Consider the following 18,896-nt stretch of genomic DNA (forward strand, 5'->3'; position numbering starts at 1 on the left):
TTGTATATAGAGTTTTGGGCGTCCAGCCTTTCGATTATTAGCCTCTTCGGTTCCGTTTTGTTGTGGCTCATGACTCGTGAAATCGCTTGTGAGTGATACTTTTGGATATAAATTCCAGTTTCCTAATTGAATGTAGTTAGGCAATCTTTTTTAAAATAATTATAGGAGGTAGGAGGTGAGAATCAAAGAAAAAGATAACGTTTCATCGAAGTCCAATCCAGATTACAAGGAGTCGTATCTATCTTGATCACAAGTCTCACAATTTAATAACTAGAAAGAGTTTTAGTTTACAAGTAACCCCAAGGTTAATTTGTTTTTAAAAGAGTAAATCAAGATCTAAAGGGGTGAATAAGCGATAAAACTTTTGATAAAATAAGCGGAAGTTGAAACCTTCGAAAGTTTCAGGCAGCCTTCAGACTTTCAAGCTTTAGAAGTTCCGGTTCCTTCTAAACATCCATCTACAGCAAAGCAACTAGCTAAACAAGATATGACGAAGCTAGCAAAACACTACTACGAAACAACAATCACAATAAGTGAAGCACAAGCAGAGACAAATAATTAAGGCAACAAAAGCGAAGCGAGAGTAAAACAGAGAGCTTTTACCAAGGCTTCATAAGGGAGACTTTTTACCGAAGTTTCAATCCTTTTAGACATAAATTCTAGTTCTCTAATTGAACGTGAGTTAGGCTAATATTTCAAAACTAATTATAGGAAGTAGGATGTGAAAATAAAAAAAAAAGATAGTGTTTCATAGAAGTTAGATCTAGATTACGAGGAGTCAGATCTATCTTGATCACAAGTATCACCAATTTAATAACTAGAAAGAAGATTTAGTTTACAAGCAACCACTAAGGTTAATTTGTTCTATCAAGAACCTTGCTAGATGCTATCTGAACGTTTACCGAGAAAAACCTTCATATATTTTTTCAGGCAACCCACACCAATCAGATACTTACGAGTGATGTCTAGCAAGCTTCAAAGAACACATCAAATAGTAACAAGTTTGATCAAAGATCATATTTCAATCTCCAAGTCCTTAAAGAAAGTGGACTGTTTTTACCGTTAAAGAATGAAACAACCCAGATTTCAACAACGAATCAATACGATGCTCATCTGCTATAAATATGCTCGGCGCAGCTGCATGCATGTGACGCGCTCCTCTTCTCGGTGCTGATTGCGCTCCTTGCCGTCGCGGCGCCGATTTCATGTCACCGCGACACCGATTGCGCTCCTCGCCGCTGATGTCGTCGTCGTTGTCGCTGTCGTTGATTCATGTTGCTGCGATTCCTTCTCGGTCTTGCGCAGCTCTGCGCACGCGCTCAAACTCGCTCAACAGCGCCGACGAGGAGCGTGTCCGCTGTATGCAGTCATACGAGCAAGCTTCCAGCAATTCCTATTATTATGGATAGTCGAGGGAGGAGAGGAGAGGGGAGGAGAGAGCAGGTGCGGGAGGAAAACGACGACTTGGTTTGGTTGGTCGGATACTGTTCAGGTATCATATATTATACATGTAAAATACCATGTTACATGGAAGTTACCATGTTACCTGATGATTATACTGTTACCTGTCACGCCCAGAAATTTACACCAAATTTCTGAACAATAGCATGTATTAAATCTCGGTCCAGGCATCAGCCCGAGTACACACTATGACAAATCAATACACAGTTCCACGACTTAAAAACAAATAAAAACAATTATCTATCGAAATACAGCGGAAAAGGAAAACAAACTAAACCATCTAATCTTCAGCTTCAGCTAGCGAAGACGGCTCCACACCACAGGCACTCTCGACGGCGGACTGAACCTTACTTCAACCTTCGGAACAACCTTCTTCTGACACAGGCTCTGTCACTTGCTCTGGTGGGGGAAAAATTAAGCAAAGCTGAGTACAAACCACCGTACTCAACAAGTAACACCCAAGAGAGGAAGAATAGTGAATGCAACAGGGTATCAAGGATAGGCTAAGGTTAAATTGCACAAAGCTGCAGTAATTTAGCAAAACAGTAAATAGAATAGACTAAAATAAAAGTAAAGTAAACATTTAAAATAATCATCCACTGTCCAACGTTACACCACGTTGCAACAGGCCCAGACCGCTGTCGAACGTTACACCACGTAGCGACAGGGTCAACCCTCTGTCCAACGTTAAACCACGTTGCGACAGACCCAAACCACTGCCAACGTTACACCATATTTGCAGGGTCAAACCAGTTCCAAGATTAATAAAATTATTAAAGAGGTTCAACTAATCCCAGTGAATCTGTCAGTTCGCCCAATAACCGCGGGCACGGCTATTCGAATAGTTTTACTCTGCAGAGGTGTACAACTTTACCCACAAGACATAGCTGCCAAGCATGTTACCATGCCCCAACGTATCACCACGATACCTCAGTACGGAAACCATGATAAGACCTTTCACCTAGCCCTCCCTAGACAATCGCACCACACTTCAGGTTTCACCCCCTCCTTTACACCAAGTCGGGCAGTCCCCTCTTGTGCCTTGGTAGATCCGGAAGCAGGAGAAGCTTTCGTTACACCACGATTGCCCGTCCATACTCCATCACGCCTACCCTTGCCTGGGTACGTCGAATAGGGACAAGCTAGATTACGAGTCTCACCGTTGCCCATTCTGGCTTGTGGTTAGTACGTGTAAGACCTTCAGGGTTTCCTGAGAACTGGTCCTTAATTGCCATGGGCACGACTCTCAAAACCATGCACCCACAGCCCACCATAAGCAATATTTTAGTTGTATTAATCCACCTCGGAAAATGAATAATGATAACAACCATTGAAGGTGTACCAAAGTGCAACAATAATTAAATAATAATTGGTGAGCTAGTTGAACTAAGCATGGCTAAGCATTGACTAACCCTAATTCTAGTCAAATTAACCCTGGGATGACAATAATAAATGAGAATCAACGGATATATTGGTAAATTCCCAATAGATAAATACAATAAATAGATTTGCATAAAACAATGCATGTTTGAATGTAAAAGCGGGGGATTTTATAAACATAGGTTCAATATGATCAAAGAAGGGTGCCACTTGCCTTGCTTAGACCCACGAGGAACTTCGGCGACGACTTCGGGAGCGAACGGCGCTGCGACGGGGTCAAAACCTACGACAAACAAGGCAAAACCAACAAAACAGGCTATAAAACTACTGAAACAGGGAAAGAAACTATTTTTAATGGGTTCTTGGTATTTTCCTGGATTTAATGAAACTTGAATGGACCTAACCGAAGACTAGATGAATTACTTATGTATTTTAGAAGTTTTCTGGGTTTTTAAACTAAACAGAAAAACCTTATTGATTTATTGCGCAATTAATCGGAGGGATGACGTCAGCGCAGGAGTGAGAGGAGGCTGACGGCTGGGGCCCATTTGTCAGTGGGAGAGAGGAGAGATTGAGGGGATGACACGTGGGCCGATCTGTCGGTGGGGCTTGCTGACAAGCAGACCCCACCGGTCAGTGAGTCAAAGCAGAGGAGAGGGAGGGCACTGCTTGGCCGAGCCGAGCGACGCGCGGGCTCGGGCAGCGGGGAGGCGGCGATGCGGTGGTGGCGGACGGTGGCGAAGGCCGGCGACGGGGACAGGGACCGACGACGAGCAGCGCGCGGCCAAAGGCCAGCGGCGCAAGACCGCGCATGGCCGAGCGGGTGTACAACACGACGGCTAGCGAGCGAGCAGGGCGGAGGGCGGCGTCTGGGGACGACGTGGAGAGCGGCGACCGGCGGGTGACACGGACCGGCGAGGGGCGGCACGGAGAACGGCGTCCGGTGGGTGACTCGGAGAGGAGGGCGACGGCGGCGGCACCGGCTCGGCGGCGAAGATCGCTCGACGGCAAAGACGGCCGGCGGAGGATTTTATGGTGGCGGCTGGCGCGAGCGGCACGCGCGGCCAGCAGAGGCAAGGTGAGGCAGCAAGGGGTGCGGTCGACGGTGCGACGTGGAGAGGCCGGTGGCGCGGCGTGGCGGGGGAAACTGCGCATGTGAGGGCGTGGCGCGACTGGTGGCAACCGGCGACGGCGACGACCCTTGGTGGCGCACGGCGGCGAGGAGGACCAACGGCGTCGACGCGCGAGCACGAGCCTGGAAGAAGAGAGGACGGGGAAGGAGGAAGAGGCGATGGCATCGGTCGAGCGGCTCGGGTGATGGCGCGGGCTCGGTGACGGCGAGATCGAGAGCGGTGGTGGCGCGGCCAGATGGCGACAGGGATGCACAGCGCATGCACGCCCTCGGTGACGCGCGGCGAAAACAGAGGAAGGGAGAGAGGAGGAAGGAGATGTTCACCGGGGTGGTGGGACGGCGAGAGGCGGTAGTGATGGCCGGCGGAGGTGCACGGCGAAGGCGGCGTTCGGCCACGGCGATCGGCGGCGTGGTCTCGACGGCGGTGAAGCGCGGCGGTGAGAGGCGAGCGCGAGAGGGAGCGAAGGGGGCGGCAGCGCGGCCAGGGGAGGAATTTATTGGGCGGCCGCCGCGTAGGGCGGGGAGGTGGTTGGTAGCGGCGGCGTGGCACGCGCATGGCGCGCGCGGTGGTTGCGTGGCGCTGGCGGAAAAAGTGGCCCGTCTGTTGGGCCGGCACAAGTGGAGCGGCGGCCGGCGCGTGCTACAGTCGGGCTGGCACGGCCAGCGCGACGGTGGAGCAGCGCGACAGTGAGGCGAGGACGCGGCGCGACTGCGCGGGGCGAGCGGAGGACGGGGACAGTGGCGCGGGCACAAGGGCGCGGCGCCGGCTGGGGCGGGGAGGTAGTTAGCGGCGTGGCCGGGATGCAGCGCCGGGATCTCCGGGCGGCGGTTGGCGGCGGCCGGGGAAAGCGGAAGGAGGGTGCGGCGGCGAGGGAGAGCAACAGCGCGATGGTGTCAACGCGGTGGCAAAGCGGTTCGGCGCACGTGAGTGGCACACAGCCCGGTGGCCAAGTCACGACGTGACAACGGCGACGAGCGGACGCGGCACGACAGTGACGAGCGCGTGCGGCGGCGAAGCGCGGGTGCGAGGACGTGGCGCGTGACGCGGCGGCAACGGCCACGGTGACTGGCGAGGTGGCAAGTCGCGGCGCGGGCGCGAGCACGGCGAGGCGTCGGGGACACGGCGCGACTGCGCGGATGCGACGCACGGTGGTGAGAGCAGCGGCGAGGCAGAGCGGAAGCGTGCGTAGGTGGATGGTGGTGCGGGCAGCCGAGGTGAGGCGACGACGCAGCGCGGCGGCTGGAGGAGGAAGACGGGACTGACAGGTGGTCCCCACCTGTCAGTGGCCCGGAGGAGGAGAGGGAGGTGGCCTAGACTTGGTGCGAGTGGGCCGAGGGAGGTGATGCAGACTTTGAGCGCAGGTTGGGGCACGACTCGGGAAATTGCAGACAGTAGACGCATTCACACGACAGAACCAAATCATGCACGAATTAGAGATCCGTACGACAAATTAGATCCGATACGTGAAACTGTGAACTGTTAGCGGAACAACGGCATGAGTTAACGACCCGTTAAATTGAGATTTAACGACTCGCTAAACTAGAATTAGACGACTTTAACGTTAAACCAATCTACGTTTACGAAATTGAATTCCGCACCGTAGATCAATCTCACGCTAGCTAATAGATTGGAAAACCTAAGCAATTACACGGTAGATTAACGATAGATTGATTTGCATGAATAAAACGTATGCAAACCTGAGGTTTGGTGGAGAGATCAGCGACGGATTGCGGTTGTTCCTCGCTGTTAGGCTAGAAAACCTGAACAATTAAACGGTAGATTAATTTAGATTGATTCGCAAGAATAAAATATATGCGAACCTGAAATTTGGAGAAGAGAGACCAGCCGGCAACGTGCTGCGAACAAAGATGCAGCAGGGCTGCTAGCGGCTTGCTGCGCAGCTACTGGATAGGGGCGGCACAGCTGTAGCGGAGGCGGAAGGGGCGACTGGAGACGCACGGGAGAGGGAGACGGGGAAAAGAGGCAAGGGTGTAGGGGGTATTTATAGGGGGAAGCTAAAGATAGATCTTGTTATCCATCTCCTATTAACAAGGAATAGATAATGTTTCAAGGGGATAAGATTTAGAATTAATTGGAATTGATTTTTTTGGTGGAGATAGAGATGAGGCTGCATGGCTTGGAGAGGAGGAGGAGAGGATCGTACAGGGAGGAGAGGAAGAGGAGGTGCGACCAGGAGAGAAAAAAAAAAGGAAAAGAGAAAAGAAAAAAGGAAAAGGGGAAAAGGGGAGAAGGGAAAAAGAAAAGAAAAAGGAAGGAGGGAAAAAAAAGAAATTGTCTCCAATTTTGCCGATTTTTATTAAGTTTATTAGAGCAAATTTTACTGACTGCAATTCAAATATAAATCCTGTTAATAATTTAAAATGCTTTCGGGACATTTTAGAATATCCGAAAAGCTTCCAATTAATTAAATTAATTTATTACACTGGGTTTCTCCTAAACTTTAATTAATAAATTATTTTTAATGCATTATTTATTTAATTCTTGACTTGGGTAAAACTCAGGGCGTGACATTACCTCAAGATATCATACATGATACATGTGAGGTACCATGTTACCTCGAAGGTACTATTCCTGTTACCTTGAGATACCATACATAATACATGTGAGGTATCATTTACCAAGCTTGGTATCCTTGAGGTAGCACCCATGTTACCTGGAAGGTAACATGTTACTTGGGAGTACCATGTTACCAAGCCCGGTACCCTTCAGGTAGCATCCATGTTACCTGGGATGTAACATGTTACCTGGGGTATCATGTTACCTAATCATGATACCATGCCTTGTACATCGAGGTATCATATACGATACGTGTGAGGTACCAGTTCATCTGATGCATCTTCTTCATATTGACTAAAGCTGGCATATAATTCTTGTTCACGTAGAAACCTGTCTCTGGAGCAAGATGTCCCTCTAATTCTCACCCCTCATCCACTGAAAAGCTACTGATTCGTCCTAGCAAAAGAAAGAGAATGAGGTAAGCAATCCTTGAGTTGCTAGAAGGTGATAGAGTGCATCGCCGCTATTGTCATCGCCGCCGTAGCCAACGTTGCTGTGCCGCCGTCGTCGTCGCCACCATTGCCATCGATGTCATCTCTGTCGTCGCCTCCTCTATTCTGTCACCGTTGTGTTCATGCATGTGAAATGCTTTGTTTGTTCTGTGTTGGAGTGAGACAATAAAACTAGGTGTATCCCATCCTTGTGCAATCGGACGGTTCACCATACCATAGCATTTTCCTTAAAGAAAACCATAGCTCTCAAGATCTCTAGATCTAAGTTGCTAAACTCATGAGATTTTTGGCACAAGAATTAAGGAGATTAAGGAGAGGAAACCCTAGAGAAGCTATGGAAGTATATATGAAAGTTGTGACAACTAATCCCAAAAGGTGATGGGAGAATCAGATAGTTCCTATTCTGGAAACTAGCAATTATTCACAAATTCAAACGTCAGAGACTTGGATACATAGAGCAGTCCGATCACACATAGAACTCTCCAAGAAAGAAAGACCGGAGTCTCTGGTCACTTATACCGTGAAACAATGAAATATTCCTAGAGTTTTCGATCTCAAGGATCAGAATAACCAGTCTGATTTCTCTGTCAAGCAGCTATTTAACATAAGATTCAATCGTAACAAACATACATTTATTCACTAAACTTCTGCAATTAGCCCATTTTCCCAGTGTGGCACCTAGTGACTCTCTAAAGATGGAGTAATGGAATTGAGCAGTTTGACACCAACTTAGACTTCAACTCAAATTACTCTTAATAGTTTGGCTAGCCTAAAGAACAAAGAAATAAAATCTTTTTCAACTCCTTTCGTTGCTTCCGTCTTTTTTTTTGCCCCGGTGGGGGGGGGGGGTACATTTTATTAAAAAAGTCACTAAGGGCACTAAACCTGTACCCATCATGATTAGCTTCATTAGTTCCTTAAATATCTTGTTATTGATCATCAAAAATGTACTAAAGCTAAGAAGCACTCACTTTCACAGGGGTTTCATATTTGGTGCTTGCTTCCTATTAAGATTAAAGGATTGTTTATCTAATCATGATCATGTAAAGTGGGTGTATAATTTGGCTGTAGTCCAATAAACCCTAATAGAGTGATGTGTTTGTAAAGAGTTTCAAGTCAGCACAGTTGCATTTACTCCTAGAATCTTCAGCCCAATCAAACAGTAATTCTCCTCCATATTTTGATCAACCTTGAATGGTAGTACACATCGATGATCTTAACATATCAGCTCTAATACACCGGTAAACTTCAATATGTATATATTGTCCGTATATTTGACAAAAACGAAGTTAGACATGATGACGAGAAAAGTTGTTAACATGATCTAAATTACAAAAGTGATAAATGTACACAGTTTAAAATGACAATATTTAAGTGTGTTATTCAAAGTGAAATTTAGATAATAAAAGATAACCTACAATACAATTTAATCTTCTTTTTTAGACTAATAATACCCCCATTTGACTTTTTTCATGTTTTCATGGACTCGGCTATTAAGTGGCAGAGACATGCAATAGCCGGACTAACTACACTCATCATTCAATCTGAGCCGTCCAATCAACCTACAACGGTCCAGATTTCCGCAGCCAAACCCCAAAGCGGTTCTTTTCACGCTCCATCCAAGCAGCGCGACCTCTCCCCAAGTCCGGCCACGCCGCCGCCGCCTGCCATGCCGTGCCACCTCCCCTCCGCCAGCCGCCGCCTCCTCTGCACCACCACCACCGCGGGGGCCCACTCCTCCTCATCCCACCACCTCCTCGCCCTGCCGCCCCTCGAGCCGTCCCCCGCCGCCGACGAGCTGGCCCGCCTCCTGCTCGCGCACCACAACCCCTTCCACCCGGCCGAGTCGCCGCTCCAGATCCTCTCCGGCGGGGGCGTCTCCCTCACCGGGGGCCTCCTCGTCCAGCTCCTCCTCCGCCTCCGTGGCGCCTCCAAGGTCGCGCTGTCGCTCCTCCACGCCGCGCGGCTCCACCCTTCCGCCGCCGCCTCCCCGCCCACCACGGCCGACGCCTACGACGCCGTCGTGGACGCCCTCGGCCGCGCGCACCAGTTCGACGCCGCGTGGAGGCTCGTCGTCGAGGCCGCGGCCGACGGCGCCGCCACCCCACGCACGTTCGCGGTGCTCGCGAGGAGGTACGTCGCCGCCGGGATGACGCGGCAGGCCGTGCGCGCGTTCGACGACATGGAGGCGTTCGTCGGGAGGGAGCCCGACGCCGCCGAGTTCACCACGTTGCTCGACACCCTCTGCAAGTACAAGTATCCAAAAGTTGGTGATAACATTCCTGGCTTGACCGCTCACTAGTTTGATTCTTGATTCTTTTAGACGATTTCCTGGATGAAATTGGTTGGTGATCACTGTTCACTGGCCCTAGCCTTACACATTTCGTTTCTTTTCTTTTTTGGGGTTCTATGCACGCTGTGAAAATTGTAGCCCAATGAGTAGGTAGGTGTCGTTTGTGAAGGTATGATTTTTAGTATGACCCAAAGCTTCACATAATCATATCAATGCATTTATTAGTGTAATGAGTATGAGCTTTGTTTGTATAATACTGTCCCGTTGTATGAATCCGTTTGTATAGCATAAGGCCTCGTCATCCAGGTGGTTTATAGAGTGAAGATGATAAAAGTTGTAGTTACAGTTTTATGGGCTGTGCACTAGTATCTCTAATGAATGGTTCACATTCGATATTGCCTGTTAGGTTGATTCATCCTGGAACTTTTCACCTTTTGTTACAATTCGTTGTTCACAAGGGGTTATGATAGATTCAAATCTTATATTGAAAATGAGCCATCTTAGGAGTTTTCATAATGTATGACATAGTACATGAGCTTCAGGTTTAGCTTCTTGTGAATCTTGTTTTCCATGCTTTCTTGTGAACTTTTTATTGCGCTGCAAAGCAATATTAACCGGTCAATTTCTGAGTTATGTGTACTATATTATTAGTATAGGATTGGATTTGACTTCTAATTGTGTTCTCTGTTAAAGAACCTACAGAGAAAAACACTGGAATGTGGAGTTATGATTTTGAAACCTCATTGTGTGTGTGTAACTTTTTGTGAATGCTTTGTCAGAGTGAGACATGCTTGTAAATTGGTATTTTTTATTGAAAAAATGGTGTTGACAAATTTATTTTCTTATGTTTTTGCCTAGTTTTATGTGTTGGAAATAAGTTATGGGACTTCTCAAAAATCACTTTGTTTTTTTATAGCTCCATGGTCAATGGATTCAATGTTTCAGTTTTCCTAATAACCATTTCTTGCACATGTAATATCTTTTTGGTACCAGAATCATTTGTCTACTTCATGCAATCTGAACTTCTGATGCTTTTAACTTTTGCTGCTTCCGAGTTGATAGTCAAACTAGCTAGACTTCCTTGATCAACTGTCTACCTGTATCTCATTTTTTCTGGCTGCTTTATGAACATTCCTTGTTAAAGAAGAGAGCTACAGGTTTCTTTTACTAATGTACCCATTGTCATTTACTCATTTGTCACCATTGCAGGTTGCAGCGGAAGTATTCAATAAAAGAAAATACAAGTATGAACCAAATGAAAAGATGTACACTGTTCTAATTTATGGCTGGTGCAAGGTAAATCGAAATGACATGGCTCAGAAGTTTCTAAGAGATATGATTGATCATGGGATAGAACCCAACATAGTTACATACAACATTCTCCTCAATGGTATTTGTAGGCATGCAAGCTTGCACCCTGATTACAGGTTTGATAGAACTGTTCGTGCAGCTGAGGATCTCTTGAAGGAGATGCGTGAAAGGGGAATCGAACCGGATGTTACAAGCTACTCTGTCATCCTGCATGTTTATAGTCGTGCACATAAACCTGAACTGTGTCTCTGTATGTTCCACTCGATGAAAGAGAGTGGGATTTGTCCCACGGTGGCAACCTACACTTCTGTGATCAAGTGTCTTGCTTCCTGTGGGAGACTGGAAGATGCTGAGAGCTTGCTTGATGAGATGACAAGTGAGGGAGTATGCCCCTCACCGGCCACGTACAACTGCTTCTTTAAAGAGTATCGAGGGAGAAAAGATGTGAATAGTGCCCTACAACTATACAAGAAGATGAAAGCCCCTAATTCACCAACTGCACCTGATATTCACACTTACAACATACTGCTTGGAATGTTTATTAAGTTGAACCGACATGGCACTGCTATGGAAGTTTGGAATGATATGTGTGAAGGCACTGTTGGTCCTGATCTTGATTCATATACCCTGTTGATTCATGGTTCATGTGACAATAAGAAATGGAGGGAGGCATGCCAGTTTTTCATGGAAATGATAGAGAAAGGTTTTCTTCCCCATAAGGTCACCTTTGAGACACTATATCGTGGTTTAATACAAGCAGACATGTTAAGGACATGGAGAAGGCTGAAGAAAAGGGTTGATGAAGAAGCAGCAAAATTTGGTGAAGAGTTCAAACCATATCACATCCAGCCTTACAAGAGGTGATCCCGCCACCATTGGAAAGATATAGTTTGCTCATTCTTTTGATTGGTTCAAGTTGTTGGACCATAGCTTCCAGTTTCCAGACTAGAGCTGAAATGGAATATCCATCCTGGTAATTCTGCAATGAAAAGAAAGTGTCCTACCAAAAGTCTGAGACAGGAGAAAAGGTTGTACAACAGTCTCCTGTTATTGCCCAGATGTGGGCCATAATACTTGGTACATTGATTTAACATGGTGTCTTTGGCGTGTTTGGAAAAACTTTGAAGTTAAAAGGTAAGGTACTTCTTTCTAATGCAGTTCAGATCTTCACTGTGAAGTTCATACGAGGGAAAAAGGTTCTATGAAGCCAGTCGTGAATAATTTCTGCGTCTCTTTTACCCTTTTTTTTTTCTTTTTTCTCTTCCGCCAATGAAGTTGTGGCCCAGGTTCCATTTCCTATGTGTATTATAGAGATAATTCTCTTCAGAGTTCAAAAGCTCGCATTGACTCATTGGAGACAGCTGAAATTTCTCGGGAACCAATTGAGCTTTTGGTGATGGACACTCCTGTTGGCTTCATTTGCATGATGATGCTCACACTATGTTTCTCTCTTCCCAAGGGCATGTGATAAGAGTTCAATTTTTGAGGCACCACTTAAGATCGTCAAAGATGGAAGGGAAGCTCACTATATAGATCCCATCAGAGGGGAGGCTGACTGGCGGGGCAGCTAGAACAAGAAGCTCGAGAAGGCAAAGGGGAGCAATTGCATCTGAAGCTGGTAAGCTGCTACAGTGACTCAGCGAGTAGATATCAGAGTTCAGCATTTGACATTTGAGATTGGAAGAATCCATAATTTTTGGGTTCCTTTGGTTGTTCAATTCTGGTTTGTGGAATCCTTATTTTTTGAATCAATGGAGTTACTACTCTGGTTTAGTTTCATCTCGTAAATTCAGAATTCCTTGGTTGCACACCATTGGACTTGACAATGGATGGTTCACTCAAAACGAAGTTGTCTGCAAGGCATTTAACTACCCCTAACTACCATTGATTTAGCATGGTATCTTGTGTTAAAATGCGGTGAACCATTCAAATTATGTCAAACACGGAATCAAAAGAATTTTGGAAATATGTTTAGGGAAAGACGAAAATATTCGGAATGGAACACGACCTAAATTGGCTGAGTTAAAGCACAGAACTTACTAATAAAGATGAAGGCAGCAGACCAGTTTCATACAGCAGGGGCCAAAAGGATTGATGAGTGCTCGCTCATCAGTTGCTCAGCGCATAATTTTATTATGTGATCAGTACATAACTATATTATCAGTAGAAATATGTGATGTATCATAGGTATAGTGCCAAATACAAAATGAAATATATCTAATGTTTGTTCATCACAATAATATGGTGGGTTGTGTTCATGGTGGCTGCTAGGCTACAACATGGCAACAAGTATCCTGAACAAATAGGGACAACAAACAACACTATGTGCTCATCTTTCTACAAGTAATGTGAATTCATCATCTAAACATGGGTTCCTTTTTTTTTTTTCCTGCCCGGAGCATGGAGAGCCTTTCACATCTCTGCTGATGAGAATCTAGGTAGGATCATAGGACATACACCACGTCTATGCTTGTCCACATTTCCTTAGGCACCCAATGCCTTCTTCCTGATACTCCTGCCTTGTAATCCAGAACTCAGGTGCATCCTGCTTGTTCAACAGCAGTCAGCGAAGCAATTAAGCAAATAAGCAGATTCCAATGCGACAATGCACACACAGCAATGCATGGTTTGGTCTCTTGTTCTCCTTTTGTGCTCACCTCTCTACCTTGTCCCAAGGCTTTGCTTATAAGAATGCACAGATATAACGCTGTAGGAAATACATTACCTTCATGATTCCAGCAAGAACCGCACCACCTAGGTAAACCATGTGCTTTCTCCGTGGCGGATCCTCTATCCGCAAGCGTAATTTCTGCACATAAACGGAAGCATTATTAAATGAAAATGGCAGCACTCATTACTGAAACGACAATATTTATTATTGAGAAAGAAAATGTGTTGCACTGGAAAATGAAGTTGGGAATTTCCCTTGTCTGATTTCAATAGGCTTGTGCAATTTTCAACTGTGGTCAGCCACAAAATAACCACAAAAATATATTACCTTCAACCCATCTTTGTTTCCCTTCAGAACGACATCAAGATAGCGATCAAGCATTTCCTTCTCTAACCTTTGAAAATGTTGGAATGTGTTGGTCATATCAAATCTTAAAGCTTATAAAAGCAGCTAAACACGTAATACATTGATAAGAAATATAACATGTAAATATCAGAATGATACAGACAAAAAATGCTGAGCTTCAGTGTAAAAATAATGTTATCTGAAACTAATTATTCATATGTAGTGTAGTAAAAAAAAGACGGAACAGAATATGTTCATCAAATCTTACCGACTTGGCAGACCAGGATACATGGTGCTTCCTCCACTCAGAACAATATGTTGGTAAAGCTGCAAGATGTTATCCGGGCATCTAATGAGAAAAGAACACATGATCCAATGCTTATCTAGAGAAGTACTCTCTAACAACTTCAAAACAATTAACCAAGTACAAAGACTAACAGACCTGGAACTTATTTGCCCCTTCTGTTACTTAATTTACATTAACACATTACACATGCACATGTACTAAACACAAATAAATATGAACATTTGAGAGTGAACTCACCATTTGACAATAATTCAACTTATGGTGTTTACTTGTTTAAGTTCTAGCTTAAAACAAAAACAGTAAAAAAAACCCCTGTATATATGTAAGTGAAATTCTTTATGTAAGACCATGGTCTTAGCAAGTTATTACCAAATAACAAAACAAACTAATCCTAAATTACCTAATATTATCTTATGCAAGCATATCTGAATTCAATTCAATGGTGTGCCTTTAAATTGGGGGCTACAGAAGCTCCATACTCATCATCAATTCATCAACAGTCGTACAGATAAATGCTTAAGAGAAACAAAAGCAGGTGAAAAGATTGAAGCAGAAAAATGTAGCATATTGGATGGGTAAGTTGTATACTGTCATCCGGTTGTCGATGTCCATTTCCTGAATGCAACGGAACGCCATATCTGCCATTCCATCACCCTCAACATCTATGAGTTCCTACTCAACGAATATTTTTATCACTGCTATGTTGGTACTGATCTTAACAGAGAACTGCATAACTTATTTATGTATATCAGCAAGCTATGGAAGAATAGTATGAAAACAAGCTTACAGGAGTAAAAAGAGCCTCAGGAGCTTGAAACCGTTCAGTGCCCACTTTGATTACCCTTCCATCTGGAAGCTGATGACAAGAGTTGAGCCAATAATACAAAACGAGACAAAATAAAAACAAAAGCAGGTTAACATACTTACAGTGTAGCTTTTGACAAGGATAGTGGTTTCAAGTCCTAGCTGGTATTCACGCTTGTAATCATAGCTGTACATAGCTTCCCTTTTAATTCTACAAAATGTAACAGCAAGCTATATAGAAAACAATTAAGAACAATAAGGCAACTGACCTTAAATAACATAGTTTCTCTTTTATTTCCCGGACTGTTTCAAAGTCGGCAGATTTGTTCATAGCATACCTTTAAAGAACGAAATTAAGTTGATCAGATCAGAAAAAACACTCAAGCAAATAATTGCATAAGCTTGTGTCCTCAGAGTATCTTTTATCTATAAACATATAATGATTTATAAACATGATAAGAGCATTACCCTCTTCTTGAGAGTAGATCAACAAGATAAGATGTTATGTGCCTTCCAGCTACATTCATTCTTTTTGTAATATGTGGATAAGAGTATCCATCAACTACTGGCACCTGGATTGTAATAAACAATGACAGGGGCAAAATTAAACTTTCTTTCACAATCGCAAGTAGAACTCTGGCATGCTAATGCAAATTGACAATAGTCAGCATTCAATTGCATAACTTTTCATGCTTATTACTACACACGTCAATGATAAACTTATGATGTCAACTGCCTATGTACGAGAATAATTAAATGGGTACTAGAAAGCTTGTTGTCAAAACAGAAGTAATAATTGCGGAGTATAATTTAAATTATGCATTTATTTCCATGTTCAACATTTTGACCAGAAACCATTGATTATGATGTTCAATGGCTGTGATTTTTTACTAAGTTATGCATAAATCTTGGTCATACATCTTCACTGGAACAACAAAAATAAGATAGATAATACATTACAATATATTTGTTCCAATCATTTCCATAAAGGATTGCAATTTCGTTAGTTGAGTCAAAGAATATACAGTTATAAACATGAACCAGATAGATATTTTTGTAGTGCACCACAAGATTAACAGAAATGGAATCTCCGCATTTCAAATCTTTGTAGTTTGTACAATATAGGGAGGATTGTCATTATCATACCACATGAGTGACACCATCACCAGAATCTATGACAAGTCCAGTCAACAAGCCTGGAAAGCGTACATACATAGTACATGTTAAGAAAAGAGCCAATACATTGTGTTCATAAATGTGCAAGCTCATACATGTGTGTAATACCAAGGGAGGGAGGGAGGGAGGGAGAGAGAGAGTACCCTGAGCATATAGTGAAAGAACAGCTTGGACCTGGATGAATACCCCAGCAAAGTTGTATTTCTCAAACATTGTCTCAATCTATTTAGCAGAGGGTTCAATTTGTTTGTTAGCGATATATTATAAAAGCTAAATTCAGTAAAACAGACAGCCTGATGAGAGAACACAACCTACCATTTTCTCACGATTTTTCACAGGATTGAGTGGTGGATCTGTCAGTAGAATTTTACACTCAGATGGATCAACCTAAAGAATGAAAATAGAAATACAATGCTTTACCTAGAGCTAAGAGACTTCAAAGCACATAACAAAGAATGTTGATGAATTATGAGTATAATTTCAGAAGGGTCTGATGTTAAAGTAATACTCCCTCCATATTTTTATGTATGACACCGTTGACTTTTAGAATCATGTTTGACCATTTGTCTTATTCAAAATTTATATCCAAATATGCAAAATTATAATGCATAATTAAAGTTTCTATAATAATAGATCATATTATAAAAAATAATTAATAATTATATATTTTTTTTGAATAAGACGAATGGTCAAACATGGACCTAAAAGTCAACGGCGTCATATAAAAAAATATGGAGGGAGTATTAAGAATATGAAAAGTCATACTTTCAGCTCACTGTAAAATGCATGATCCCATATATGGCCCATATCATCCCAACTTTGAACAATGCCGTTTGTAACAGGATACGATACATCAAGTTGATGTCTCAAATCAGCACAAGCCGCTCCAACCACAATATCCTGCATGGAACACAATCACAGAGTAAGGACTAAGGTGCACTAAAGAGAGAGTGGGTATGTGCCAGAAACACAAAGATAGACATAGATTTCAGACCGTTAATTCCTGCTCCTGGAGTGACTCCTCATAGCGAAGCAATGGTCTCCCAACAACACAAGGGAACACAGATGTAGGGAAGTTCTCGCCCGCAAAGCCACACTTTACATACTGCAACATTAACCATAGGTACCAAATTAGAAATTAAAAGGATCATCTGCGATATGTTATATTGCGGTTTAAGCATACCAAACATATAAGCCCGTTCTGCAGATCTCTTTAACATTTCTGGTAACAGAAATTGCGGAGGCTTCTCCTCCCTTTCTCATTTTTTTTAAAAAAATAGCATATAAGCCACAGAAATGATGTAGTAAATACTTGCATAAACTAAGCCAGAGGCAACACGATGATTTATTTGGGACTGCAACATATTAAACTAATGTGGGTAGTTATTACATAACTTTTGACAGCATGAAGCTATTTCAGTTTGGTATTTGGAAGGACAGTACCTAAAGATTTCACAGAACAAGAATAGCTCATTATCCTATTACAGCGTTTTTTCCTATTGTGAAGGAAGAGCAACACCATCATCATCATACTAGAGAAATTTCCCCCCTTCAATTTCTTCCAATGTGCACACATATCATTTCATCATACAAGTACATTGTTATTCCAGATGTTACAGCTCGGTAGTAGGCTAATACCTTGTTGGGCACAACTGAAAATCTAGAGCTCAGGGATGTTACAGCCCAATCACAAACACAAAGTAAGGCGCAGGCAGGCACGATCCTATATTCAAAAGAAATCCAAGAAACCGGCCAAGAACAAGAACCCGGGACGACGGCTTGCAGATCTAGGGGGTGCGGACTGCGGAGAGCGGCCCCGAGGTAGGTGGCCGGATCAGGAAGGGTCAGGCGGGATCAGGAGAAGAAGAAAGGATGGATGGAGGGAGGAAGGGGTTTACCCCAGTGCCGTTGTCGCATACCACCACGTTGCCGCTATCCATTCCCGCGCCGTCGCCGTCGCGGCTCGTCTCCCTGCGCTGCGTTTGGAAGGGGAAGCAGCTACCTGCGCGGCCCTGCTGGGAGGAAAGGGAAGGCGAGACCGAGAGAGAGAGAGAGAGAGAGAGAGAGAGAGAGGGTGGCGCTATTGCTGGTTTGGGCCGACCCCAAGTCTAGATGTTCTTTTTTCTTGTGAAAATTCCATCGCACAAACATTTGCCTCTTTACTACCGCAAAATTTTACCAAACCAATTTAGCATCACTGCCTTACTTATAGCTTATCTCCTTGCTATCAATTATGCTCGCGATAGTTAATATTGAATCGATCAATCGAGATCATAGCGAGCTGGGCTCCCCTAATACTCCTAGGTGTATTCCTCTGGTCTGAGATACCATGGAGCTTCAGAAACATCCTCAATGACAACTTCAGCATACTGTGGCTGATAACTTTTTATCTAGTGAGTTTAGATCTCTAGACGTCATGATAACTTAATTGAGTGTCAAAGACCGCTCATGCCCGTCATATCATGGACACCAGTGTTAAACTTCCTTTAGGCTAGGATCTTAATAGGCGATGCGATGGTGAGAAGCCCGGCTATGACTGCCTCGATAACAATAGTGGCAACACCAACATCTAGTGTGGGCTCCATCACAAGCTCATTAGCAACGATAGCAACGGTATCATCTAGCTCGAGTCTTGGAAGAGAAAGAGACCATGTTCAGTTGAAACTCGAGGGGATGGGAAGAGGAGAAAAAGAATAGGGTAAATATGTCATTTAGTTCTTCTAGTGGTATTAAGTGGTCCTATGATTATGATTTTTTTTGTATGGATGTAATTTTGTCATGTTTTTTCTGATGTCTACCTTATTTTCGTATCAAACGTGAATCGTCCGATTTGATGTATATAATTTAAACCGTTAGATTTATCTAATGAGTAAATCAAGGTTGTGTACTATAGGTAACTAGTATATTGCTCATACGTTGCAACGAGATTTATTAAAAATATAATTAGCATTTTATTAAAGCAGAGTTAATAAAAATATTCTGATAT

General features: G+C 43.8%; 2 protein-coding genes across 2 annotated transcripts; one reads left to right on the plus strand and one right to left on the minus strand.

Annotated features, from left to right (window-relative positions):
* The first annotated feature begins 8,672 nt into the window (after nt 1–8,672).
* Nucleotides 8,673–12,690, plus strand: LOC102701750 (pentatricopeptide repeat-containing protein At2g13420, mitochondrial-like). The gene is made up of 2 exons (XM_006660023.3): nt 8,673–9,269; nt 10,506–12,690. Exons 1-2 carry the CDS (start codon nt 8,673–8,675, stop codon nt 11,469–11,471), a joined length of 1,563 nt encoding a protein of 520 aa, XP_006660086.2. The 3' UTR covers nt 11,472–12,690.
* A 59-nt stretch (nt 12,691–12,749) lies between these two features.
* On the minus strand, nt 12,750–18,058 carry LOC102713760 (actin-related protein 2). The gene is made up of 15 exons (XM_006659285.3): nt 17,809–18,058; nt 16,905–17,015; nt 16,676–16,810; nt 16,226–16,297; nt 16,054–16,132; nt 15,881–15,930; nt 15,203–15,306; nt 15,004–15,072; nt 14,858–14,921; nt 14,718–14,786; nt 14,519–14,602; nt 13,892–13,950; nt 13,606–13,672; nt 13,333–13,416; nt 12,750–13,152 (listed from the first exon to the last, which is right to left on the minus strand). Exons 1-15 carry the CDS (start codon nt 17,848–17,850, stop codon nt 13,072–13,074), a joined length of 1,170 nt encoding a protein of 389 aa, XP_006659348.1. The 5' UTR covers nt 17,851–18,058; the 3' UTR covers nt 12,750–13,071.
* Between the last annotated feature and the right edge of the window lie 838 nt (nt 18,059–18,896).

Source organism: Oryza brachyantha, chromosome 8 (genome assembly GCF_000231095.2).
Source record: "Oryza brachyantha chromosome 8, ObraRS2, whole genome shotgun sequence".
NCBI classification, from domain to species: domain Eukaryota; kingdom Viridiplantae; phylum Streptophyta; class Magnoliopsida; order Poales; family Poaceae; genus Oryza; species Oryza brachyantha.